General features: G+C 42.5%; 1 protein-coding gene across 5 annotated transcripts in view; it reads right to left on the bottom strand.

Annotated features, from left to right (window-relative positions):
• nalcn (sodium leak channel, non-selective) overlaps positions 1-27,293 on the bottom strand; it is a 214,852-nt gene that overhangs the window by 42,882 nt on the left and 144,677 nt on the right. For 4 of the 5 annotated variants that reach the window (XM_061879749.1, XM_061879750.1, XM_061879751.1 and 1 more), the window contains exons 17-18: positions 4,909-5,045; positions 181-322 (exon numbers count right to left, since the gene is read on the bottom strand). In XM_061879749.1, the coding sequence (XP_061735733.1) occupies positions 181-322; positions 4,909-5,045 (279 nt within the window). The remainder of the gene's footprint in view (positions 1-180; positions 323-4,908; positions 5,046-27,293) is intronic. The other variant, XM_061879748.1, reaches the window with a different exon arrangement.

Below are 27,293 nucleotides of genomic sequence, written 5' to 3'. Positions count from 1 at the left end.
GTTACAAGACACCGCGGGTCATTTAGGTCGCAGAGCTGGATAAAAACACACCATAACTCTTTATTACTTCCATTTTTTATCGCCAAAGTATATTGAGCGGAAGGAGGAAAAATGAGTTATCACCCTCATATCCACATGTCTCTACGGTGCAGACTGATGACTCCAGTGTGAAAGAAGTACCTTTTGGTCGATATATTTGTTGTCTTCGATGGCCGAGCGTTTAGAGTGGTCACAGGAGGAAGACGAAGCAGAGGGGAGTCTTCGGAACAGACAACTGGGGTCCTGCTGCTGACGATCGATGAACTGTTTCATGAAGCTCTCCCTTCACAGGACCAACGGCAATTAGGTCACAGTAAATGTAAATGCACGTTCAGGACAGACGTTCTCTGGCACACATGTCACAGTGGAGCCTCTTGATGGCGCCAGATGGCTCCAGGGAACGATTCTTGGGGAGTGATGGATCCAGCTGCGCACTAATCAGCAACTAAATGATTAAATTGATTAGGAAGTTGGATGTGTCAGAGGCACTTCTGCTCTTCTGTTCAAAATCTAGGTCAATTTTATTTGTGTGGCAGTTACAAGCTTGTGTTTAGTTTTAATGTTTGCTTTAATATTACATATCGGATTAGCGATGTCCTGTTTCAACTTTTCACTTTCCCGATACGATTTCATTATTGGAGCATTGAGTATATTGATACCGGTAAAAGAACTGTTATCAGCACGGATCATACATATTTTATAATGTTGTAGTGTGAAATGTTTAACAGAGAACAACACTAACCTATTTATTATTCACCATCTGTAATTGACTTATCCGTGTCACAGTGTGCATTCATCTGTGCGCTGCACCGAGCGCAGCTCCGAGAGCGCGCAAAGCGCGCCACAGACCAGTGGCAGCGAACAGCTGCAATCAATCTCCGGAAATCTGCAAACCTGGAGCTGATGATCAGACCTGCCTTCAAAAGCCTGCACAACCTGCCATCCCTCACCGGAATATAACCTTCTGTTGGCAAACTGTCAGCGAGCGTTAGCTCTTTGTTCTCCATGTTCCCTGTGCTTGATTTGTCTCCTGTCTTCTCCCTTGTGCCCGAAGTGTTTTCCTTCCGTTGCCTTGGATTCGAGCTGTGCGTCTTGCTTCCTTGGACCCCACCCCTGGATCTTGACTGCCTCCCTTGATCCACGACCCCCGCTCTAGACACGGACCCCTTGACGCCTCTCTCTGCCCCATGGACCTCGCTTGGATCACGGACCCCTTTTGCCTAGCCCCTTAGGATTTGTCTACTTCCTCATCTAACAATTACGGTAATACTCAACAGCTAATTATTCATACGCATAGTCTTTCACCATACACCCCTTTTGGATCTAGTTCACACACGCCATTCCTTTGTTGTATAATTAAAAGTATATTGTTCATTATTTATTACATTATACGTACACATACAATAAATACATAGAGCAATATTGCCCCCTTGTAGTTCTGTGCTGTCACAACTCCCTCCTCCAACCATAACAATCCAGTCTTTATTCAAGTTCAACAGTTGAATAATGCGGACTAATTTGTTACTTTTTAAAACGCTTTTACCTTAGAGATATTGTATCTGTAAGTAATATGCAACTATAATGATTTGATATTGACAAATGCGCTGTTTTAGACTGCAGTACTGTTCAATTAAGGACACTTTTTGTGTAAGTCTAGCTGGTGTGCTATTGTGTGCTTAGCTGTTGTGTAGCTGCTGGCCTATAGCTTACCGTGTTTACTTTTTGTAAGTCACATGACTTAAATGGAAGAAAAGACCAACTTTGTCTCAGGGGCGGTTCTAGGCATGGTTATATGAGGGGGCAGTCAGAAATGTGAAGGGGGCATCATGTGTACACATCATGCTCCAGCACTTTTTTTTCTGTGCTTATAGTAACGATGCTTTCTTCATTGAAATGGGTCTTTAGCTATGTGTCCAACCCCAACCTGGAGTAGTGGATTGCACTTAGTCAGGCCTCTACCTTCAGACCTGTCCAACTTGGGAGTCCCACCTGAAGACTAAGCTCCTGCTGGTATAGCTCTTACAGTCACTATGGCACGCAAACTCCCTGACCACAATAAGGTGGCAATCCCTCAGGGGGGGCAACATTAACAGCGCTGCCATATTTCCGACAGGGGAAACAGAAGCAGGCGTCTCGCACCACAGAATACTCTAGCCATGGTCGTGTGCGGTACCAGGCAGGATTGAATGATCTTTATGTTGTACCCAATGCACGCTTTGGGTAGCCACCCAGTATTGGCTGAGATGGTGCGTTGCCATTTAAGTCACTGGGTAGCTGAGCAGGCTGCTTTGGGGGAGCGCTTGTTGGGGGGACGGAGGGAGCTGGTGCAGGAGAAACAGTGCTTGCTGGTGCTAAAGGTGCAGTATTGCTAGCTGCTGTCCCTGATGTACTAGCAGTAGCATCATTGCTACAACTACATGCAGGAGCAGGACTAGACTTTTGAAATGCTCTGAAAAATGGATGCATTACAGAGCATTAACTTTCTCTTTGTGAGCTGCTGGAAGCTGGAGCAGAAAATAAGTAAGCTTGAACAACAACAGAAAAAACCTGCTGTGATTACATGAAGAAAAACAACAACAGTACAGGACTACAGCCTGGGGCGGGGCTTTACGTAGGGGTCTGTCAAACACAGGTCACTTGTCTTCAGTTTGTCATATGCAGTGGACGTGGGCACTCATCTGGGCACAAAATTCATTCACTCCAATGTATGTGTGTTGCCCACTTGCTTGTAAATTGATGAAAACGGCAGTGTTTTTGTTTTTAGGTGTCTTGGTCGTATCAAATAAAACTTATAATTTGTTTATTACAAAATGTAAATTGAAACATTATGTAGAATTACAATAAAAACAACAGAAAAATAATTCCAACAGTCAATTGCCAGACCGTTGCTAAGTAAAACGGGCCGTTGCTAGGGACTCTGCTCTGAACAGAGGACGGCAGAGGAGGACTGCTATAACTTATGTTTCATTTTTACCGTCATTAACAGCATAACAAATGACTTGTAGCTTGTTACAGGGACAGTGGAGGCTCTCTGCCTTCCAAACCACTGCTGCTCAGAGCCTCCGCTGTCACTGCTCTCGTCAAGTTGTTAAAAAAAAAAAAAAAAAAAGGAACTCCGTAGCACCGAAAGTCCGCGACGATAAACGTGTTTATGACAGATAAACCACACAAGTACACCCATCCTAACAAGTATATGATAAATGTAGACAACTTTTCCTTTTCTTTTACTTTCATACTGCAACAGTGATTGGATGTTTACTGAGGGCTGAGGGGTGTGTGCGCCTGTGCGGGTGTGTGTCTGCTGCGCAGCCTGTGGAATGTGGAATGTTGAATACACGCACAGCGGAGGGAGAGATGAGAGGGAAGCCGACACTATATCGTGTGTCCCTTTTTCGGCGGATTTTTCCGCTAGTGCAGATAATTTTGTCAACTTGTAATGTAGTAATTTTGTGAGTTTATTAAAATTTGCTTTCTCAAATTTTGATTTGAGGGGGCAAGACATTTATTTAAGGGGGCTCTTCCCCCTCTTGCCCCTGCGTAGAGCCGGCCATGCTTTGTCTGCTTATTGGAGGACATTTAGATGTTAACAGGCTTTGCACAAGTAAATTTGTTGCAGGACTGCTTGTATCAGAAACTTTACTTGTTTGATACTAGTCTGTTTTTACTGATATCGGACCGATGTCCGATGTCAATATCGGATCGGGACGCAAATGCAAGAAAATAGAGTGGCGTGGCTTGGATGGTACAGACTTTGTCCACTATATACATAAGTAATTGATGTATACAGTATAATATTTATTTCCTGTAAACAACACATTAAACATAAATCGTTCTCAGGACTGCACTTTCTACGTTTTGCATATTTTGTACACTGTCGCACTGATACTGGAGTTGTTTTTAATCTCATTGTACCTTTGTATTGTGACAATAAAAGGCATTCTATTCTATTCTATTAAACAAGAATTTTCCTGGTACTATTTCAGCTTCCGCCATCGTGTACTTGGGCAAGACATTTCACCCTGCCTTGCTCCAAGTGCCCCCCACTCAAGTGTATGTATGTCCATGTTTGTAGCAGGCATCCCTTGGAAAAAAAAAGGCATTTTTAATCTCAATGGAACATTCTTGGGTAAATAAAGGTTTGAAAAAAAAAAAAAACTTAGGTTGTTTATTGTGGAAAACAGCCCGCATTTTAGAAGAAGAATTTAAGTCTCCTTCTTAGGTCTCCAACTGATGCACTCATATGTGCATCAGTTGAGGAGGTTTCTGCACTGCTGACCAGTCTCCACTCAAGTTGATCTCCTGCTGGCCCCAATATGGACTGGACTCTCACTATTATGTTTGATCCACTTCCATTTTTATGGGAAAATAAGCCTAAGAAGTAGTACAATAACATGATGGAGCAGTGGTGTAGCAGAGACAGGGGCTTAAAGAGTCTCTGTCTTGGCTGCTAAGTACAATGTGGCTAAACAACAATGACACGACCGACAATGTCTTAGGTAGTGTTGGCTAGCTCTCTTATGCAAATTAGCCACATGGTTAGACATGGATTTGCATACACAGCTCAGTACAATATAGTTGTATTGACAATAATAAATCATAAATGAGAAGAGAGGGAAAGTATGTGTTTAGTCACTTGTGTCTCAACAATATGTGTGACACAATAATTTTGCTTGTCAAATGTGGCCTTTCACAATTGCATAATGAGAAAATGTTACCTAGAGCATTGGCAGTATAAAGCTTTTATGATGAGGCCAGTTTGACCCTAGAACAGATGATTTCTATTTCCATGGTTTCCTATGAGAAAATGATAAGAATGGTACTTGACAGAATGGGGTCAATCTTGCAGGTTCCTCAGGGGGACTGACATACCTGATTCTGGGTACAGTAAAATCAGACGGCAGCTTGGAGATCTTCACCATCTGAGGTCTGTTGGGGAACTTTTCGAAAATCCTGAGTCGAAGCGGGAGCTTCTCTTTGGTGTCGGCATTTGCCTCGCTTTGCTTGAGCTGAAAAAGCAAAGGGGTGCAGTTAATGGATGGAACACGGAAAGTAAAGCTGTTAAAATGATGTAGAAACATTAGACCAGGGGTGTCCAAACTTTTTCAATTGAGGGCCGCACAGTGCGATATCATTTTGCAGTATTTTTCATTTTCCAATTCAATATATAGATTGATTTTTAACCTTTCGGGCTCCTCTCAGGTTTGGCCCCAGGGACCCGGAGGGGTATCTATCATAAGAACGTTAAAAATAAGTGATTTATATTTTTATCAACGCTTAAAACTCTAGATCAACTTAAAGTTTGTCGTTTCATGACAAAAACATAAGAAGTTAATGTTTTTCCCTAAAATTGTATAAAGTAGAATATTTGATGTGAAGTAATTGTAGACTTAAAATGGTCAACAATTCATAACACCATTGATTGTAATGCATAATATATATATTTTTTAAATCACTCTGAAAAAGATTTATATTTTTTTATCTCTCTAAAATGCTAGTGGCTACAAAAGGGCCCCACTCATAAAAATGTTACAATAAGTTAAAATGAAACACTTTAAATTTTAACACTTAAGCCCCTTTTTCAACTTCAGTTTTCTATCTTTTCATTCTAAGTTTTTATTATTATTAAAAAAATACAAAAATGCGGGATTGTTTGTTTTATGCTGTACTTTTAGATGGCAAACGCACACAGTTTCCCCCCAAAAATGTCATAGTGGAATATTTCTTTCTCGGCTTTGTGTTATTAGAGTCAACATTGCACATTTTTTCTCGTTACATTTCATTTGCCGAGGGCCATTAAAAAATTGTTGGGCAACATTTTGGACAGCCTTGTATTAGACTTAATTCAAAGTTCTTATTATTTTAAATAAAAAATTGGGTTTGTTTGTTTTAGGCTGTTTTTTTATATGGCAAACACACACAATGTCCCCCCAAAAATGTCATAGAGGAATATTTGTTGTGAAGTAATTGAAGCCTTAAATAGGTCAATAATTCATATATAACATTGATTTTAATTCATTATTTGTTCAAGCAATGACAGTTTTAAAGAAAAAAACAGTCTGCATTGCGGCTTTGCGTTATTAGAGTCAACATTGCAACATTTTTCTTGTTACATTTCATTTGCTGAGGGCCGTTAAAAAAAAACTGTTGGGAGCCACAAATGGCCCCTGGGCCACACTTTGGACACCCTTGTATTAAACTATTAAAATAAATAATATTAAAACATTAATGATCTCTGATTTATGTCATTTAAAAAAAAAAAATCCTGAAAATATTTGCTTCTTATTTTCACTCAATTGTGCACTACAATACAAAGCAATTTGTCATTGTGTTATTATTTTCATCACTATGAAAACCTGGTATGTACTTAATCAGTTGCATTATGAGGATGAGACGAATTGAAATGATATACAAAAGGAAAAAAAAATACAGCACTTGGGTTTAGTAGCACTATAGGATTTGCAGTGTGGAAAGCAGCTTGAAGCTTTAAGTGTCTGCCTGATGATGGCAGCAACACGCTTACCTTTAACACACAAGACACATACACACACACACACACACATACACACACACACACACACACATACACACACACACACACACACACACACACACACAAAAGGCACACTTAAGATCTGACTTACTTTGAGAAAATAAAGGAAGAAGCGCCCACAAAAGAAAAGAAAAGAAAGATTACTTTGGAGTGGTTGGTGGAGAGAAATGAGAGAAATAAAGCAACACAATGTGCATTGTGATAAAATAAACAAAAAGATGACAAAAGGGAGAATGAAAGAAATGTTGTCAATTTAATTACATATGGGGGAGGCTGATTGAAATTCCTTTGCAGGTAGTCTGTGTGCTGGCGTGGTGATAGCCTCTGATGCATTTAAAGCACTGCTGTGAATGTCAGCTTATCATTCCGAGCACGACACTTGCTGTGTGGTAAATTCATGTTTTTTAGTTTGTCCGTCTGTGCTCGGATGTAAATGTCCCTTCATGCTGTGCCACACTCCATTTTTGTGGGTGGTGGAAAAAGGACACAACTGACATTTTCCCGTTTTTTCACCCCTTTAACTGGCATATTTGCACGTGGGAGCTTCTTCTGAGCTCTGTGTGGGTGAGGAGGAGACAGAATTACGTGCCAGTATTTATTTGCCAAATCCTTCTCTCCACAGTACATCCTGAAGATAGACATATGAACGGCGAAGATAGACACCAGAGAAGCCGTGAGACAAAAAAAAAAAGGCAAATAGGGAAGTTGACTGAGAGACATTTGAGAATAAAAGCAACAGGTTGTCTCTTTAAGATAGCAGACAGACTAAAACGTTTAAAAGGGAAATTTAAAAATGAAGTCAACATTTATATTTTCATCATTATTATTACTATTACTTACTTTTTGAATAAAGCAACATTTATTTTAATATACGATTCATTTTCATATTCTAAATTTTACATAGAAAACTGTATTTTAAGTCCTTTTTTTAAATTCTTTGCAACACAAAAAAAAACAGGGCAACACATTTGTCTTTGGGAATTGGTAGTTGTAAATATTGTTTATTCATGATTAGGGTTGTACGGTATACATGTATTAGTATAGTACCACAATACTAATTAAACGTATTCGGTACTTTACTGCCTCTAAAAAGTACTGGTCTCCCACTCCCCCGCTGCCCTGTCATCACGTCGTGTCATTGTTGGTTTATGAATAGAGGAGCATGTTCGGCAGCACACACACACACAGCTTACTTACAAGCAGACAGTGTGTAGACAGAAAAGGGAGAACAGACGCATTTTGGCCTAAAAACTACAGACAACAATAAAACACCCTCAGAAGAGGTGTTTTAAGACATGGCTAGCTAGCTAGCGACTAGAGTCCCTTTGCAGTTGGCAGTGTTTTAGCTACTTCTAAATCACTAATCCTCGCCTCCAGAGCGACAAATAAAATACGTTTCTTACAAGTATCATCATCACTGCAGGATGAGGAATAGCTAAACATGCTTCACTATAAACCATAGCTCACCAGCGTGACAATATAAACAAATGCCATTGGTGGATCTACACCTGTAATGATACCAAGCACAGGAGCATATTTAATCGATACAACTATGATTTCATCAATATTTTTTAGCATCACAAAATCTTCCTTCGTTTTTTTAAAGTTTATATTATGTTTATAAACTCAGGAAATACGTCCCTGGACACATGGGGACTTTGAACATGACCAATGTACGATCCTGTAACAACTTGGTATCGGATTCATACCCAAATTTTGTGGTCTCATCGAAAACTAATGTAAAGTATCAAACAACAGACGAATAAGTGATTATTACATTTTAACAGGAGTGTAGATAGAACATGTTAAAAGCGAAAATAAGCAGTCATTAACAGTAAATCAAGAAGTAGATTAATAATACATTTTTACAGTTTGTCCCTCATAATGTTGACAAAATAATAGAATGATAAATGACACAATATGTTACTGCATATGTCAGCAGTTAAATTAAGAACCTTTGTTTGTTTACTTACTAATAAAAGACAAGTTTTCTTGTATGTTTACTATTTTATCTAAGGACAAACTTGCAATAAGAAACATATGTTTAATGCCCTCAAAGATTTGTTGTTTAAATAAAGCCAATAAGGCAATTTATTGCGGCCCTCTTAATTTATAAATAGTATCAAAAAGTACCGAAAAGTATCGAAATACATTTTGGTACCGGTACTAAAATATTGGTATCGGGACAACACTATTCATGATATTAAGAAAATGCATGACATAAATTATTACATTAATCACGTACAAACATAGATTAATCGTGCCATTTAGTTTGACTGTACATGCTCTTTTACCTTAACCGTGGATGGTTACCTTAATGGCGGGTTGTTATACGGTCAATGATCACATCAATGCATACGTCAGTGCAAAGGTAAGTGGAGACTCCCACTGCTGTGCTCACTGGCAAATTTGACTTTGAAATACACCCTGACAGGACTTTAGATAAAACTGTTACCAGGGTTTGAGTAAATAAATGACTTACATTCAAGTAGAATTTAATTTTTTAAATGTATGACGCTGACAAAAATGTGCGTTTGTTTTGAAATATTGGGGTCTTTCTTAAAGTTAATTTGTATTATGCAAGCAGGTATGTTAATTTATTGTGAGAAATCAAAATTCAAAAGAGTGAATATTGGGATTAAAAACATTATCGTTTGAAACATTATCAGTTCAGTTCAGTTCCCGTTTATTTGGAACATGCATACGATACAATGTAATTCATCACATATTTCCAGTTGTTTCATTACAGCATGTCTGAAAAAGAGTAGGAAAAAGCTGAGCTTATTTAATCCTAACCCTTTTCAAACTATAGCAATTTTATCCCATTTCCTTGTTCTCTGTAACAGAACAGTGAATAAATAAATAACAAATTAATAATATACCATAGTAAATAAACAAATATTAAATACATAATCTTTATCTCAAAAGGAAAAAAAAGAGAAAAATGTTTAAGATGTTCATCATAATTTTTGTTCTGTGTACTTTGTGAACACTTGTAGTTTGAAATGTCTCTTAAACTGGATCATGTTGAACAAATACATTATAAATAATGTATTTGTGACGCACGAACCCCTCTGCCACTGTGCTGCCCAAGTATAACCCATTTACCATTTAATTCAGGGCTATATGAATAAACTTTGATTGATTGCATGTGCCTCACAATACAAAGGTTCTGAGCAGTCCTGGGTTCAATCCCGGGCTCGGGATTTCTGTGTGGAGTTTGCATGTTCTCCCTGTGACTGCGTGGGTTCCCTGTGGGCAAACCGGCTTCCTCCCACTTCCAAAGACATGCACCTGGGGATAGGTTGATTGGCAACACTAAATGGTCCCTAGTGTGTGAATGTGAGTGTGAATGTTGTCTGTCTATCTGTGTTGGCCCTGCGATGAGGTGGCGACTTGTCCAGGGTGTACCCCGCCTTCCGCCCGATTGTAGCTGAGATAGGCTCCAGCAACCCCCCGTTACCCCAAAAGGGACAAGCGGTAGGAAATGGATGGATGGATGGATGGATGATTGACTTTGATTGACTTATAACATGCAGTGCTAAAAGCAGCTGTCTTTATGCATGTTTTTAAGATAAATAATTAACAGTGTACATTTTCTGAAGATAAATTAGAATACTTTTGGAGAGGATTGGGTGTCGTATCATTTGCAATCTGGGAACACCTCCATAAACGAACATCTTGCAGACAGACTCAAAAAAGGGTTATAAATGTGACTGTAGCTCAAAACGTATTCAAAACTTACACCCATAAATTTCCAATACACATCATCTAGACCAGTAGTTCTTTAACTTTTTTCACCAAGTAACACCTTAGCAAACACTTGGCTCTCCAAGTACTTTCATAATAACCAACATTAAAATACAGTAGAGTAGTAGGCCTAAACATATTCATTTAAAACCAGGCAGAGGTTTTATTGAACAAGTATATTTAATTACTTTGGCTACTGTAACATTACACACAGTTTGAACAGTAACACTGTGTTTGAATATAGAAAAATAAAACACTGTACTTTAATCAAGTGATTCTGTTGCGTACCACATTTTGAGAATCACTGATATCATCCAGCATCCAGCGCACTACCAAGAATTGATTAACGTGGACCACGACCTTAAACAAGTTGAAAAACTTATTCGGGTGTTACCATTTAGTGGTCAATTTTACGGAATATGTACTGTACTGTGCAACCTACTAATAAAAGTCTTAATCAATCAAAAAAACCTCCATCCAGCTGTAAAATCACTCGCCATACAGCAGTAGATGATATCTGTCTATTTTACCTGACCTCTTCTATGTTAGCTATATCTCTCTTTGTTTATAATGTATATTTTCTGATAGATCTACTCTCTATTCTATGCTGCTCTTTATTTATTTATTTATTTTGCTGCAGCTTTTACATGTACTGTAATATTGTACATGGTAATTGGGATTTGTTATATATTGTACATATTATATAAAAATATGATACAATAATATAATATATCAGTATATGGCTCTCCAATCTACACTGAGCCACCTGGAACACCGGGGGAGCGATGTCAGGATGCTTTACATTGACTATAGCTCCGCCTTCAATACCATCATTCCAGACATCCTGGTCACAAAACCGCTGGACTTACACCTCCCCTCACCCACCTGTCTTTGGATTTAGGACTTCCTGACCAACCGACCTGAGACAGTAAAACTCGGCCCCCATCTCTCCTCCCGCCGCACACTCAGCATCGGCTCTTCACAGGGCTGTGTGCTGAGCCCTTTGCTGTATTCCCTCAACACCCATGACTGTAGTCCAGCCCACTCGGAGAACACCATAATCAAGTTTGTCGATGACACAACGATGGTTGGGCCCATTACAGGGGGGGATGAGTCTGCATACAGAGACGAGGTCCTGAAACTATCAGCGTGGTGTTCAGTGAATAATCTGGCACTGAACACCACAAAAAACAAGGAACTCATCTTTGACTTCAGGAAAAACACTGCAGACCCCGCACCCCTCTACATCAATGGCGACGAGGTGGAGAAAGTCAGCTCCTTCAAGTTCCTCGGCGCCCTCATATCTGCTGACCTGTCCTAGACCCAAAATACAACTGTGGTCATCCTGAAGGCCCAGCGGAGACTCCACTTCCTGAGAGTGCTGAGGAAGAACAGACTGGAGAGACAGCTGATGGTGACCTTCTATTGCTCGGCTGTCGAGAGCCTGCTGACTGCATAACAGTGTGGTACGCCAGCTGCATTGAAGCAGACAAACAGGCGATTCGGAGGGTCTTAAAGTCTGCACAAAAAATCATCGGCTGCCCTCTCTGAAGGATTTACATAACTCCAGTTGCCTCAAGAAAGCAAAAAACATCTCCAAAGACAGTACACACCCTGGCTTCCACCAGTTCGAGCTGCTACCATCGGGCAGGCGCTACAGGTGGATCAGAGCCAGAACAAACAGGCTCAGAGACAGCTTCTTTTCCAGAGCTTTCACCATGTTGAACTCTAACTTATAATAATAATAATTTACCCTTATACAATATCTTACCCCAATACCCTACTGTGCAATACTACCCTTCGAGTGCAAGACGTCCGACACTGATTGTTATTTATTACTTTGGTACTCTTGTCTTGTTCTGTATATTGTACAGTATTTTGTATTTCTATAGTGTTTTGTATATTGTACATGATTGCTTATTATTTTTATTGGATAGTAGTCTGTTTATTTAAATTGTTAGTTTTTTCCTTTATTACCTCTTGTGTTAATTATTTTACCCCATATTTGTTCCCACTACCGCACCTTAAGTTGGAGTCTTTAATCTCGTTATATGCAAAGATAATGACAATAAAGTCCATTCTATTCTATTCTATTCTACTCTATAAGTTATATACTGTATATATAATGTGTAAATATTACATATACCGTATGTTATAGTTTATATTGCTACTATGGTACATTTTTAGTCTACTTAATACCTGCATTATCCTTTCCATCCTTACCCTTTCCATTCTTTGAAACTGAGCTACTCTGTGATACAAATTACCTTGTGGATCAATAAAGTTTGTCTAAGTCTAAGTCTAAGACTAATATAGACTACAATTAAGTTTAAATGTAGATTAAAACCATGATAGGTCCCTTTTACGAAATCATAATACCTCTTCAACATGGCTTGAATGCAACTTTATTGATTTGAAATTAAAGGTGCAGGTAGAAACACAAAGAAAGTGCTTCATCATCCCAAAGAATGCTTGCACAATGGGGAGTGCCATTCAAGAGTAGGATGCACACAACACAGAATTAATATGGACTGTGGAGTGATCCCATAGGTCCTAATCAATTGGAACGACACGGACGCCCACGTCCTATTAAAACCCAACTTTCAACGCAATCTATCGTCTTTTGTTGCTCCGAGCGTCAACTTTTTTCCACTTTGCTTTTCATCTAAACTCCCAAAAGTTTAAAAGAGACATTCAAAAGCAATTTGTCCTGGGTGACAGGAGCCAATTATTTGTGTGCTCGAGTTTATTTCCACGGTGGGCATCCGACAACGCAATGTACTGTACCATTTAAAGTCTGGAAGAAGCGCTATTACAATGAAGGTCCGAAGGGCCATTGTAAAAGTGTTTGTCAGCTACTTGCTGTCTTTGTTAAGTCGCCGTGGATCACTTTTAACTGTATTGGATCCTCTGTGTGGTCAATAAACATGCAGGATCAATAAAGCACACATTTACAGACGAATAAGGGAAATATACACCACTTCCTATTTCTGTAAATGCAAAATCAGGCTAAAGCATCTGCAATCTTATCTGCAATAGTATGTGTATTGCACACTTATATATACAGTATACACAATAGTGTGTATTTTCAGTGTGTGTGACGGTGAGTGGATGAGATTTACTGTAACAATGGAGCCGAGACTAATGTGTTTTGCCTTGGGAGTCGCTCAGGTGACCCGCCACCACTTCCCTCCTCCATTCAAGCCAATTTCAGGCTCGGCTAAGCTAAGGGGAGCTGGGCGTCTCGGATCTCCGCCGCTTCCTCTACCCCTCCCTGACTCAAGGCTTAAAGGGAGACTAATGCGGAACGGTAGCGTTAGGACCGCAATTGGCCGTAGCTACAGTTCAGTGGGGGCAAGCGGTGAAAATACAAACCGGTTTGGTGAAACATGGAGCAGAACCGACACTGTAAAGGGGACAAAAGCTTTCAAGATGGACAGGTCATTGTCGATCTTTGATCCGCCTGATAGAGTGGCAGCACATTACAGTAGCTCCTTTAAATTCTTTAATATTACAAACCCCGTTTCCATATGAGTTGGGAAATTGTGTTAGATGTAAATATAAACGGAATACAATGATTTGCAAATTCTTTTCAACCCATATTCAGTTGAATATGCTACAAAGACAACATATTTGATGTTCAAACTGATAAACATTTTTTTTTTTGCAAATAATCATTAACTTTAGAATTTGATGCCAGCAACACTGTTACGATCCACTACATGGATCGTTTGTTGTTTGCTTTTGTGTATGTTTTGATCACATTTTGGACTCTGCCGATCCCAGTATTTGAGCACTTCCTTGTTTGTATTCGTCACCATAGAGACTTCATTTGTTCCACCTGCACTGACGCCTGGCGCACACCTGTTTTTGATTACCGTTTCTGTATTCATACCTGCCTACTCCCTTTGTTCTGCCTGAGTTCTTCACTTGCTTTATGCAACATGCACGTTCGTTTATCTGGTCCTGTTTTTGGCTTGCTAAGTTCCACCTTAGCTTTTGGGCGCATGACACGCGCAGCTTTTGGACTTTTACCCAGTGCTAGTGTTAGCCTAGCTCCCCGTGCGTTGCACGCGCTTTCTTTTGTATTTGCATCAGTGTTCTTTTGTCATTTTATAAATTAAATCCAGCTCCTACCTGCTAACTTGCTTGTCTGGTCCCATGCATCTTGAGTTGACACCTCCGCGCATCTCAATGCACACCAAACGTGACAGGAAGAACTCAGCATCTTGTCATCTCGCATGGGGCATGGAGCCGTCGCCGCGCATGAACGCGCCGCTCCCGACGACTTCTTCCGCGGACAGCAACAAGTCCACTCCAGCCCAGTTTTCCCCATTGAGGTTTGGCAAATCCGCTTATTTTTGTTTGAAACCAGTTATTTATTTGGCAGTGTGGCAGAAGCTACCTGCCATTGACATTCCTCCACTTCCGCGTGTCGACGTTGGCTCTCCCACAGGGGATGACGTCATTCTCCAATAATTTTTTTTAGAAGCAGTTTTTTCCCTCTGTAAGCCCCCCACTAAGGCTTTTCACTCCAAAAGTAATTTTTATGACAGATTTTTTTCCAAATTTAGTTTCCCTGAGTCCTTTGATTTTCAAACCCCACCCTCGGTGACTTTGGCTCCACCCCCTGTAACTTTGTCTCTCACCAAGTCTGCCCCCCTCCTAACCTCCCTCCTCCCTCCCATGGGGTCAGTCTCTGGTCATGAGGAGACCGTCTTGAATCCGGGTCTTGAGGGGAGGGCTAGTGATAGTAGCTGTGCTACGGAGGTGGCACAGCTACGAACCACTAAGCCGTGACGTCCTCCTAGGCCTCCTCCACCAGCACCTCGGCTAGCTGTTTCTACTCATAGTCCATGTTCTAACCCAGGTTCTAGTCCTGACCCGACCTCTGGTCCGACTTGTAGACCGACTCCTGGTCCAACTCGTAGACTGACGCGTAGTCCGAGTCCTGGTCCGAGCCCGGGTCCATGTCATAGTCCTGGCCCTAGATCTTGTATTAGTCCTTGTTCTAGTCCCTGTCCAAGTTCTTGTTGTCGTCCTAGTCCTCCTCGTAGTCATCCTTGTTCTAGTCCTACTCGTAGACTGTGTAGTCCGAATCCTGTTCCGAGTTCTGTTTCTAGTTGTAATTGTAGTTTGAGTCCTGGTCCGAGTTCAGTTTCTCCTGGTAGTCATCGTAGTCCTAGTCCCACTCGTAGACTGATGTGTAATCCTGTTCCGAGTTCTGTTTCTTGTCGTGGTCGTAGTCCGAACCCTAGTCCAAGTTCCTGCCCGAGCCCCAGTGTGACTAAGTCCTAGTCCTTGCCCAAGTTCTTGCCCGAGCCCCAGTATGACTGTTAGTCCTGGTCCTTGCCCAAGCCCTAGTTTGATTGTTAGTCCTGGTCCTTGCCCAAGTCCTTGCTCAAGCCCTAGCGTTACTGATAGCCCGTGTCGTTGTCTTAGTCTCACTCCTAGTCTTTGTCTTATCCCCGGTTCTAGTCTGACTCGTAGACTGAGTCGTAGTCCGAGTCCTAGCCTCAAGCTGGTTCACGCACCAGCCCCTGACTTTTGGCTGGATCACACTCCAGCCCCTGACTTTTGGCTGGATCACACTCCAGCCCCTGACTTTTGGCTGGATCACACTCCAGCACCTGACCTCTGGCTGGATCACACTCCAGCGCTTGCCTCAACGACGACGACTCTGCCTTATCCCTCAATGACGACGGTGCCTGCTCCGCGGCTGAAGCCGACGCCTGCTCCGCGGCTGAAGCCGACGCCTGCTCCGCGGCTGAAGCCGACGCCTGCTCCGCGGCTGAAGCCGACGCCTGCTCCGCGGCTGAAGCCGACGCCTGCTCCGCGGCTGAAGCCGACGCCTGCTCCGCGGCTGAAGCCGACGCCTGCTCCGCGGCTGAAGCCGACGCCTGCTCCGCGGCTGAAGCCGACACCTGCTCCGCGGCTGAAGCCGACACCTGCTCCGCGGCTGAAGCCGACACCTGCTCCGCGGCTGAAGCCGACGCCTCCGCACCTGATCGTCTGCCGGCCTCCGCACCTGATCGTCTGCCGGCCTCCGCACCTGATCGTCTGCCGGCCTCCGCACCTGATCGTCTGCCGGCCTCCGCACCTGATCGTCTGCCGGCCTCCGCACCTGATCGTCTGCCGGCCTGCGCACCTGATCGTCTGCCGGCCTGCGCACCTGATCGTCTGCCGGCCTGCGCACCTGATCGTCTGCCGGCCTGCGCACCTGATCGTCTGCCGGCCTGCGCACCTGATCGTCTGCCGGCCTGCGCACCTGATCGTCTGCCGGCCTGCGCACCTGATCGTCTGCCGGCCTGCGCACCTGATCGTCTGCCGGCCTGCGCACCTGATCGTCTGCCGGCCTGCGCACCTGATCGTCTGCCGGCCTGCGCACCTGATCGTCTGCCGGCCTGCGCACCTGATCGTCTGCCGGCCTGCGCACCTGATCGTCTGCCGGCCTGCGCACCTGATCGTCTGCCGGCCTCCGCACCTGATCGTCTGCCGGCCTCCGCACCTGATCGTCTGCCGGCCTCCGCACCTGATCGTCTGCCGGCCTCCGCACCTGATCGTCTGCCGGCCTCCGCACCTGATCGTCTGCCGGCCTCCGCACCTGATCGTCTGCCGGCCTGCGCACCTGATCGTCTGCCGGCCTGTGCACCTGATCGTCTGCCGGCCTCCGCACCTGATCGTCTGCCGGCCTCCTCACCTGATCGTCTGCCGGCCTCCGCACCTGATCGTCTGCCGGCCTCCGCACCTGATCGTCTGCCGGCCTCCGCACCTGATCGTCTGCCGGCCTCCGCACCTGATCGTCTGCCGGCCTCCGCACCTGATCGTCTGCCGGCCTCCGCACCTGATCGTCTGCCGGCCTCCGCACCTGATCGTCTGCCGGCCTCCGCACCTGATCGTCTCCCGGCCTCCGCACCTGATCGTCTGCCGGCCTCCGCACCTGATCGTCTGCCGGCATCCGCACCTGATCGTCTGCCGGCCTCCGCACCTGATCGTCTGCCGGCATCCGCACCTGATCGTCTGCCGGCATCCGCACCTGATCCTCTGCCGGCATCCGCACCTGATCCTCTGCCGGCATCCGCACCTGATCCTCTGCCGGCATCCACACCAGCATCGGTGCCTGCTTCGGCTGCAGCCCCTGCACCTTCGCCTGCTGCTGCCAAGCTTCCTCGACGTCGGCCACGGGTGCGGCCGTACCCCGGGCGTCCCCCTCAACGGGCGCGTCCACCGCCACGGCTGTGGCCCTACCCCGGGCGTCCTCCTCGTAGGACGCGCCCTGGTCCTCGTCTGCCACGAAGATGGCCTCTGAGGGTCCGCACGCCCAAACTTTGGTTGCAGCGGTGTTTCACCCGCCGCCGCCACTTGTCCTGTCCCCGGTGGATTCGGGGACACCTGACTTGCCGACCCTCAGCCAGGTCCTCCCTCCGCCCTCCCTTCATTTTTGGACTGTCTCGTTGTGGGAGGGGGTTCTCCGGAATATATATATTTTTTGGAGGCATCTGGTATCTGCCCCTTAAGGGAGGGGTAATGTTACGATCCACTACATGGATCGTTTGTTGTTTGCTTTTGTGTATGTTTTGATCACATTTTGGACTCTGCCGATCCCAGTATTTGAGCACTTCCTTGTTTGTATTCGGCACCATAGACTTCATTTGTTTCACCTGCACTGACGCCCGGCGCACACCTGTTTTTGATTACCGTTTCTGTATTTATACCTGCCTACTCCCTTTGTTCTGCCTGAGTTCTTCACTTGCTTTATGCAACATGCACGTTCGTTTATCTGGTCCTGTTTTTGGCTTGCTAAGTTCCACCTTAGCTTTTGGGCGCATGACACGCGCAGCTTCTGGACTTTTACCCAGTGCTAGTGTTAGCCTAGCTCCCCGTGCGTTGCACGCGCTTTCTTTTGTATTTGCATCAGTGTTCTTTTGTCATTTTATAAATTAAATCCAGCTCCTACCTGCTAACTTGCTTGTCTGGTCCCATGCATCTTGAGTTGACACCTCCGCGCATCTCAATGCGCACCGAACGTGACAAACACGAGACAAAGAAGTTGGGAAAGGTGGCAATAAATACTGATAAAGTTGAGGAATGCTCTGAGCAACACTTATTTGGAACATCCCACAGGTGTGCAGGCTAATTGGGAACAAGTGGGTGCCATGATTGGGTATAAAAACAGCTTCCCAAAAAATGCTCAGTCTTTCACAAGAAAGGATGGGGCTAGATACACCCCTTTGTCCACAACTGCATGACCAAATAGTCAAAAAGTTTAAGAACGTTTGTCAAAGTGCAATTGCAAGAAATTTAGGGATTTCAACATCTACGGTCCATAATATCAAAAGGTTCAGAGAATCTGGAGAAATCACGCCACGTAAGCCGGTAACCAACATTGAATGACCGTGACCTTCGATCCCTCAGAGGGCACTGTATCAAAAACCGACTTCAATCTCTAAAGGATATCACCACATGGGCATAGGAACACTTCAGAAAACCACTGTCACTAAATACAGTTCGTCACTACATTTGTAAATGCAAGTTAAAGCTCTACTCTGCAAAGCGAAAGCCATTTATCAACAACATCCAGAAACGCCGGTGGCTTCTCTGGGCCCAAGATCATCTAAGATGGACTGATGCAAAGTGGAAAAGTGTTCTGTGGTCTGACGAGTCCACATTTCAAATTGTTTTTGGAAATATTCGACATTGTGTCATCCGAGCCAACGAGGAAGGGAACCATCCAGACTGATATCGACGCAAAGTTTAAAAGCCAGCATGTGTGATAGTATTGGGGTGCATAGTGCCCAAGGCATGGGTAACTTACACATCTGTGAAGGCACCATTAATGCTGAAAGGTACATACAGGTTTCGGAACAACATATGCTGCCATCAAAGCACTGTCTTTTTCATGGACGCCCCTGCTTATTTCAGCAAGACGATGCCAAGTTACATTCAGCACGTCTTACAACAGTGTGGCTTTGTAAAAAAAAAAAGGAGTGCGGATACTTTTCTGGCCCGCCTGCAGTGCAGACCTGTCTCCCATCGAAAAATGTGTGGCGCATTATGAAGCGTAAAATACGACAGCGAGACCCCGGACTGTTGAATGACTGAAGCTCTACATAAAACAAGAATGGGAAAGAATTCCACTTTCAAAGGTTCAACAATTAGTTTCCTCAGATCTCAAACGTTTATTGAGTGTTGTTAAAAGAAAAAGTGATTTAACACAGTGGTGAACATGCCCTTTCCCAACTACATTGGCACGTGTTATAGGCATGAAATTCTAAGTTATTTGCAAAAAAAAAATTAAGTTTATTAGTTTGAACATCAAATATCTTGTCTTTGTAGTGCATTCAATTGTAAATGAGTTGAAAAGTATTTGCAAATCACTGTATTCCGTTTATATTTGCATTTAACACAATTTCCCAACTCATTTGGAAACGGGGTTTGTACTTTGTATTTTTGGTATTATTCTCAACTTTTCTTGTTTTTTTATCACTTATCTTTTCCATAAATCACAAATTATGGTTCTTGGGCGCTTTTGTGTGTTTTATTTACATTTCTTTTTCTTTTCGGGCCGTTTTGTGTTTGGCTTTGATCAGTTGAGCAGCAGGCCTTTTCTTTACACACGCGAGGAGCTGTTTGCGCTCTCCTTGCCAGCGCTATGGGGATCACGCCCGGACCTTCCCTTGGAACTACTGAAAAAGTGCAGGGGACACTGCGCCGGCATAAAGATGAGGGAGTGGAGAAGGAAATTTAGGCCTGAAATTCCGTCTGTCCTCAAGGGGAACGTGCGGTCTTTGGCAAATAAAATGGACGGATTGTTCGGGCTCGTCCGAACTCAAAGTGTACGCCGTGTGCAATATCATGTGCTTTACGGAGACTTTGCTACACGCGGACTTGCCGGACCACAGCGGGTCATTACCCGGCTTCACAACCTCAAGGGTGGATAGAGAGACACTCCTGGGCGGTAAGAAAAAAGGCGGTGGGATTGCCATCTTGGTGAACGAGAGGTGGTGTAATCCTGGACATGTTACTGTAAAGGAGTGTTTGTATGCCGGATGTATTATTTGCCAAGGGAGTTTACTTCTGTAACTTTCATCGGAGTGTACGTCCCTCCTTCCGCAGACGAGGCTGCTGCTTGCGACACCATTCATGCCCCTGTTGCTAAGCTACAGACCAAACACCCCGATGTCCTCATTCTCATTTCGGGTGACTTTAATCATGTTTCGTTGGACTCAATGTTACCCACTTTCCATCAATATGTGCATTGTGCAACAAGGGACGATAACACTATGGACCTACTGTATGCTAATTAAAAAGAAGCATACAGTACCACTGCCCTGCCCCCCCAGGGATGCGCTGATCACAATCTGGTGGTTTTAATTACTCTATTTTATGCTGCAGCTGTTACATATACTGTAATATTGTACATGGTAATTGTTATATATTGTGTATATGGCCGTGGCCCGATTGGGATCGGGCCACAGAATAATTTTTTATTAATTTTTATCAAAACAATAAATAAATAAATAAATTTTTTTATTTTATTAAATCAACATAAAAAACACAATATACAGTTACAATTAGTGCACCAACCACAAAAACCGCCCTTTTTCATGACAAAAACGTCCCTTTTTCATGACAAAGAAAAAAAAAAAAGGTATTCCCAAATTATACAAATTATTAAGCGTTGACCGGTCCGCGGATACAAAAAGGTTGGGGACCACTGGTGTATATGATATATCTATCCATCTTCTTCCGATGGATCTTCTTGTTAAAATACCCTTTAAAAAGCTAAAATCTACCAAACGACCACTTTGCTGCTGCCAAAAATCATTTCAAGTAATATTTTGATACTGACACATCTCATCTCTGCATATTTTACCCGAATATCCTATACCGTTTATGACAACCTTCATCCAAAACACAATATAGAATGTGAGACATAACAGGAAATGCATACATTTACCATTGTTTTCAAAACGGTTACAAAAAAAGTGGGACCCCAAAGGTTTACTGTGGGACCCCATTTCTATGAATTGATGGGGTACCTGGGACCCCATTTTCAAAATTCCTAGTGCCAACACTGTCATATGCTATTTTGCGGAGAAATCCATGGTTTGGACCAGTTGTCATATGTAACATACAGAATCGGGTTTATTTTCCACATAGCACTACAGTCAATGGTTCCCCCCGAAAAAGGGGTAACAGAAAATATGCACAGAAATTAACAGAACCAAACTAAGTGGAATGCAAGGTGATACACCATACCTTAAGAGTACTCACCTTAAATTTATAGCAAAATATTTCTTTTTTTTTTTACACCAAACTGTATACATTAAAAGTGAGGGAAATATTTGTAGAGCATCTCCACAAGTCTGCCCCACAACAGGAGGATAGAGAAAAAGCAGGAACTTATTGACTACAGCGTCGGACTAGAATGGTGGACGCAAAGATCTTAGGGTACATTTATACCTTATATGGAGATATCCGCTGACATCACAACCCCACAACAGTGAACATTAAAGTAAGCGGGAAAGCAAGGAAGTTTTCAAAAAAAAAATGTTTTCATAGTAATTCCAACATAACTAATAAAATACTGTATATCAATGTATCCAGCCATCAATCCATTTTCTACCGCTTGTCCCTTTTGGGGTCGCGGGGGGTTGCTGGAGCCTATCTCAGCTGCGTTTCAGGTGGAAGGCAGTGTACAGATAGACAGACCACATTCACACTCACATTCACACACTAGGGCCAATTTAGTGTTGCCAATCAAACTATCCCCAGGTGCATGTCTTTGGAGGTGGGAGGAAGCCGGAGTACCCGGAGGGAACCCACGCAGTCACGGGGAGAACATGCAAACTCCGCACAGAGGAGTTCAATCCCGAGCCTGGGATTGAACTCAGGACCTTCGTATTGTGAGGCAGATGCCCTAACCCCTCCTCCCCCGTGCTGGCCGTATATCATTATATATTACATTAATTTGCTTTGTCATATAACAAACAAGCTTATATGGCTTATAATACAGTAATAGTGACCCATAGACTGGGTTGTTTTTAGCATCATTTTAAACAAAATGATTCAACATGGCCCTTTACTTCCTTCAAAATGTTTTTACACAATAGCCGTATTACCTCTGCCAAGACGTTTTGTAATCATTGCCATTGGTTTGTCAGTTAGTTAGCTAGCAACATAACTCAAAAAGTTAAAGGGGGATTTTCATTTTGGGGCTGATCACATTAACTGCCAGTGGTTTATATAGTTTATTCTGTTTAATTTTACAAGTCAATGAGTTTAATTGATATATTTTTTAACCGTTGGGATCCAATTTTATTGTAGGTTTAGTAGTAGGTTTAATTTAGAAATATGAGTAGATTTGAATAAATATTTTTGCAGTTTTTTATGTTCAATTTTAAAATGAATAAAAAAATGGAAAAAAGCAAACATGTAAAGTACCTAAAATGAATCGAAACATGACCTTAATGTAAGGTTTGTAGCATACCCTGATTGTGGTGTATCGTTGCACTCCTATTACATGCTGACTAGCAATTCCTATGTAAGTCATGTCTGTCATTCTGAACTTGAAGCACTGAGCATAAAACCAGTATTTTCCCTGACAGTATGATCTATGATAAAAGCCAACATTAATATGTAAATCATGTCAAACTTCATAACTTATTCGCACTCAAGCAGTTTGGATTGGGTCCTCCATGCCTCAGGGGCTGTCCAGCTGTGTTACCCAGGGGGAAAAAAAGCTGCAACTGAGAGAGAGAGAAAGTAAGAGAGAGAGAGAGAGCGGGGTCACCCTCTCCTCTAATCAGTTGGGTAATGAGGCGTGCCGTGGAGCTGCTGTAGTCACACAGCCCATAAAGCCCTAATAGCTACCTTCAAGACACAAAACAACACAGTACAATTAATATTAACTTAAAGAAAAGCATTTTACTGTCTCCGAGTGTTTACGTGTTTTGTGGTTATTGGTTTTGAACGCTCATAGTAGGCAATATTTGGACAATTGACACAAATTAGTAACCAGAATATGATATGGGGAAGTTAATGTTCGATTTATATTGAGCGTGGATCATTACTGCCTTTACATTGATAGTGACATTACAGAGATATTCATACAAATATGCTTTGCAAGTACAACATGGCAAGACCACGGCAGAACAAATAGGGCATGAAAGACATGGTTGTTTGTTCACAGCACCTTTGTGTACTGTAGTCACAGTGAGAACATGTGGTTGTCAGACTTGACTAATGTGTACCCAATATGGATTTGAAGCATTGTTCACATATAGCTCCTGAACATACATTATATTGCCAAAAGCATTTGGCCACCCGCCTTGACTCACAAATAAACTTGAAGTGTCATCCCATTCCTAACCCATGGGTTCAATATGATGTCGGTCCACCTTTTGCAGCTATTACAGCTTCAAATCTCCTGGGAAGGCTGTCCACGAGGATGTTGTGTGTTAATAGGAATTTTCTACCATTCTTCCAAAAGCGCATTGGTAAGGTTACACACTCTCAGTTTCCATTCTAATTCATCCCAAAGGTGTTCTATCGGGTTCAGGTCAGGACTCTGTGCAGGCCAGTCAAGTTCATCCACACAAGACTCAGTCATTCATGTCTTTATGGACCTTGGTTTGTGCACTGGTGCACAGTCATGTTGGAAGAGGAACGTTGGAAGCATGCAATTGTCCAAAATGTTTTGGTATCCTGGAGCATCCAACGTCATTTTCACTGGAACTAAGTGGCCAAGCTCAACTCCTGAAAAACAACCCTCCCACACCGTAATTCCTCCTCCACCAAATTTCACACTTGTCACAATGCAGTCCGAAATGTAGCCTTCTCCTGGCAACCTTGAAACCCAGACTCGTCCATCAGTTTGGATGGAAAAGTGTGATTCATCACTCCAGTGAACGCATCTCCACTTGATTTTATACACCTGTGGCCAGGCCAAGTGATTGGGACACCTGATTCTGATCATTTGGATGGTTGGCCAAATACTTTTTGGAATATAGTGCATGCCGCTCAGTATTTATGGCACAGTCTCCTTGAGACTTCAAGGGGTGAATGGTTACTTTGCCATGTGTTTTGGTCCATACTGTATGTAGCTTCAGTAATTACTCTCTTTTTGGTAAATATTATACATACAAATCTATCCGAACAAACCTCACATTTTCGTCCATATAATCCAATAATTATTCTCTGACCATCTTTTTGAGGATTTTTAAACCACCAGGAATCCCCTTAAATTTAAATGAAGTCTAATCTACCTCAAAGCCACTGTGGTAAATACAAATTTACAACAGTTAACGTGCACTTGCTGACTGAAGCCAAAGCGTGAATTAAAGCGAGTTAGATATTGAATATTGGACAGTGGATACATGCGATACTTGCGACTTGACAGCTCAGAGAAGAGACCTTTTAGTACGTTGCACATTGGACTATCAAATATTTGGTAGAAAGTGTAATAACGTCAAAATGGACACATTTGTGTTATACAGTAAAATATCATGAATTAAGCATTGATCCTATTAGTATAAGGTTTTGTTATAATTTACATAACATTTAATATACTGTGAGAATATGTTTGCTTTTTTATTCCACTTTTATTATGTTTTTGTTTATTTTGATAGTATTTTTAGAATGTGCCGTGGACCTTTAAAACGTTAGCTGTGGGCCACAAATGGCCTCCGAGCCACACTTTTGACATCCCTGCTAAAAATAATAAAAACATTACATCTGATAAGTGTATGGATAAAAAGCAGTGCCTGATGACGCATGCACGTTTATCATAACGCAAAGTCAGCATCTTGGCTTCAGTAAACAATGACAGTGATGATGTCAGCGATGCGAACCACATTTGCTAAGTTGTCAGCCACTTCTCCTAGAGACTCCTTTTGAACACTCCTCGCACATCATCACTTCAAAAGGCACATCTTTTTAAGTTAAAGTTAAAGTACCAATGATTATCACACACACACTAGGTGTGGTGAAATTATTCTCTGCATTTGACCGATCACCCTTAAGCACCCACTGGGAGGTGAGGGGAGCAGTGAGCAGCAGCAGTGGCCGCGCCCGGAAATCATTTTTGGTGATTTAACCCCCAATTCCAACCCTTGATGCTGAGTGCCAAGCAGGGAGGTAACAGGTCTCATTTTTATAGTCTTTGGTATGACTCGGCCAGGGTTTGAACTCAAGACCTACCAATTTCATTTGCCTCATTGGTTGACCTACAAAGTATGTTTTTGGGGTGAAGGAGTCTGGTCGGATGCTGGTTAGCTTGAAGCTAACAGCTAGCCTGTCTCCATCCTGGAACAACATCGATTCAGCGGGAGATAAAACTGAAGTTTCCATTGACTCATAAAGACTAAAACGAACATGACATGGTACAGGATGAAGTTAAAAAGGTTGACTTTACGATGAAGTCTTTCTTTTGACAGACCCTCACGGTAAAGTTGTCCCCGGTGCAAACTGAGGCAGTATTTGTGATTGATAAACCTTTCAGGGAATCAAAATTTACGACCAATAAAAACGCAATAATCGGGGACGGAAATTTGATCTGGCAAATATAAATAAAACAAAACACCGGCGGAAAGCGATAATCGATCAAATAAAAAAAGAAAAAAAGAAAACCGGGCAGTAAAAAAAAATACAATAAAATCCACGTCCGGGGGCTTCTTGAATTGCGCGTCCTTTCTGATTTCAATACGTAAAAAGACAGAAAAAGTGTGTTAACGCCAACACTGCATGTATAACTATTATGCCTGGTATAGTTACGGTATTCTCTTTGTGGCATACCTTGCTTGTTTTTTTTTTTTGTGTGTGAGGAGCTCATAACAAGTTTTACGACACATTTTTGATTGTCTAGTTGGTATATTTATAAATTCAGTAATTATGTTTTTTAATGGGCTTCTTTGGTCTGATGATAAAAACACCAGTGAGAATGCTAATAGCCGAAGGCCCAAACAAAAATGCATTAGGAGCCAGGACGAGGTCCAAGCACCAAAAATACAAGCCTAAATACTGTAAAAGTAAAACTTAAGCATAACTGTATCTTAAAGAAATAGAACACTGAGATGATTAATCATTCAGACAGCTTACAGAAAAATCAACAAAAGTGTAAGTATAAAATGCTTTTTATACTTAGATATCCCTGTAACGCTAGTGGCGATGAGCGTCACAGTACAAGCTAGATTTAGAGTTTCTGGCAGAGCGCGACGCCTGCAGTGGCTCCCAATTGATAACTAAAGGTGACATTCAAGAGATAAGAACACATTGCAATCGGTAATTCTCTAGGGGTGGGAGTGGTATGCTCTTTCATTCTCCTCCCGCTCCCCCCATCGTCTTTTCAGCCTTTTCTTCTCTTGCGTTAATTCCCTAAATAAGCCCCTCGGTCTATTAAATCTGAGAGACATCGGAGAGAGGGCAGGCTTTTAGTTTAATTAATAAACAATGAAGCTTTTAGCTGGAGGTGCGAGTACAATCACAACATAATGAATGCTTTTGATCAGGCTGAATTCACCTTAACAAATGTGTTTGTTTTGTATGCACAAATAGAGGTTTTAGTGGATGTATGTTCCAGTCACAGCTGTACATAGAATGGTGGTAAGGACTTCACGATCCTACTACAAAACCCAAAACCAGTGAAGTTGGCGTTTTGTTAAAAGGTAAATAAAAACAGGATACAATGATTTGCAAATCCTTTTGAACCTATATTCAATTGTATAGAAATTGCAAATACAAGATACTTTACGTTCAAACTGTAAAACGTTGTTATTTTTTGCAAATATTAGCTCATTTGGAACTTGATACCTGCAACATGTTTCAAAAAAGCTGGCACAAGTGACAAAAAAGACTGAGAAAGTTAAGGAATGCTCGTCAAACACTTATTTGGAACATACCACAGGTGAACAGGTGGGTGCCATGATTGGGTATAAAAGCAGCTTCCATGCGA

Source organism: Nerophis ophidion, linkage group LG19, assembly GCF_033978795.1.
Source record: "Nerophis ophidion isolate RoL-2023_Sa linkage group LG19, RoL_Noph_v1.0, whole genome shotgun sequence".
Lineage (NCBI taxonomy): Eukaryota > Metazoa > Chordata > Actinopteri > Syngnathiformes > Syngnathidae > Nerophis > Nerophis ophidion.
The sequence above is the reverse complement of the archived record's forward strand: the minus strand, read 5'-3'. Positions and strand labels throughout refer to the sequence as shown.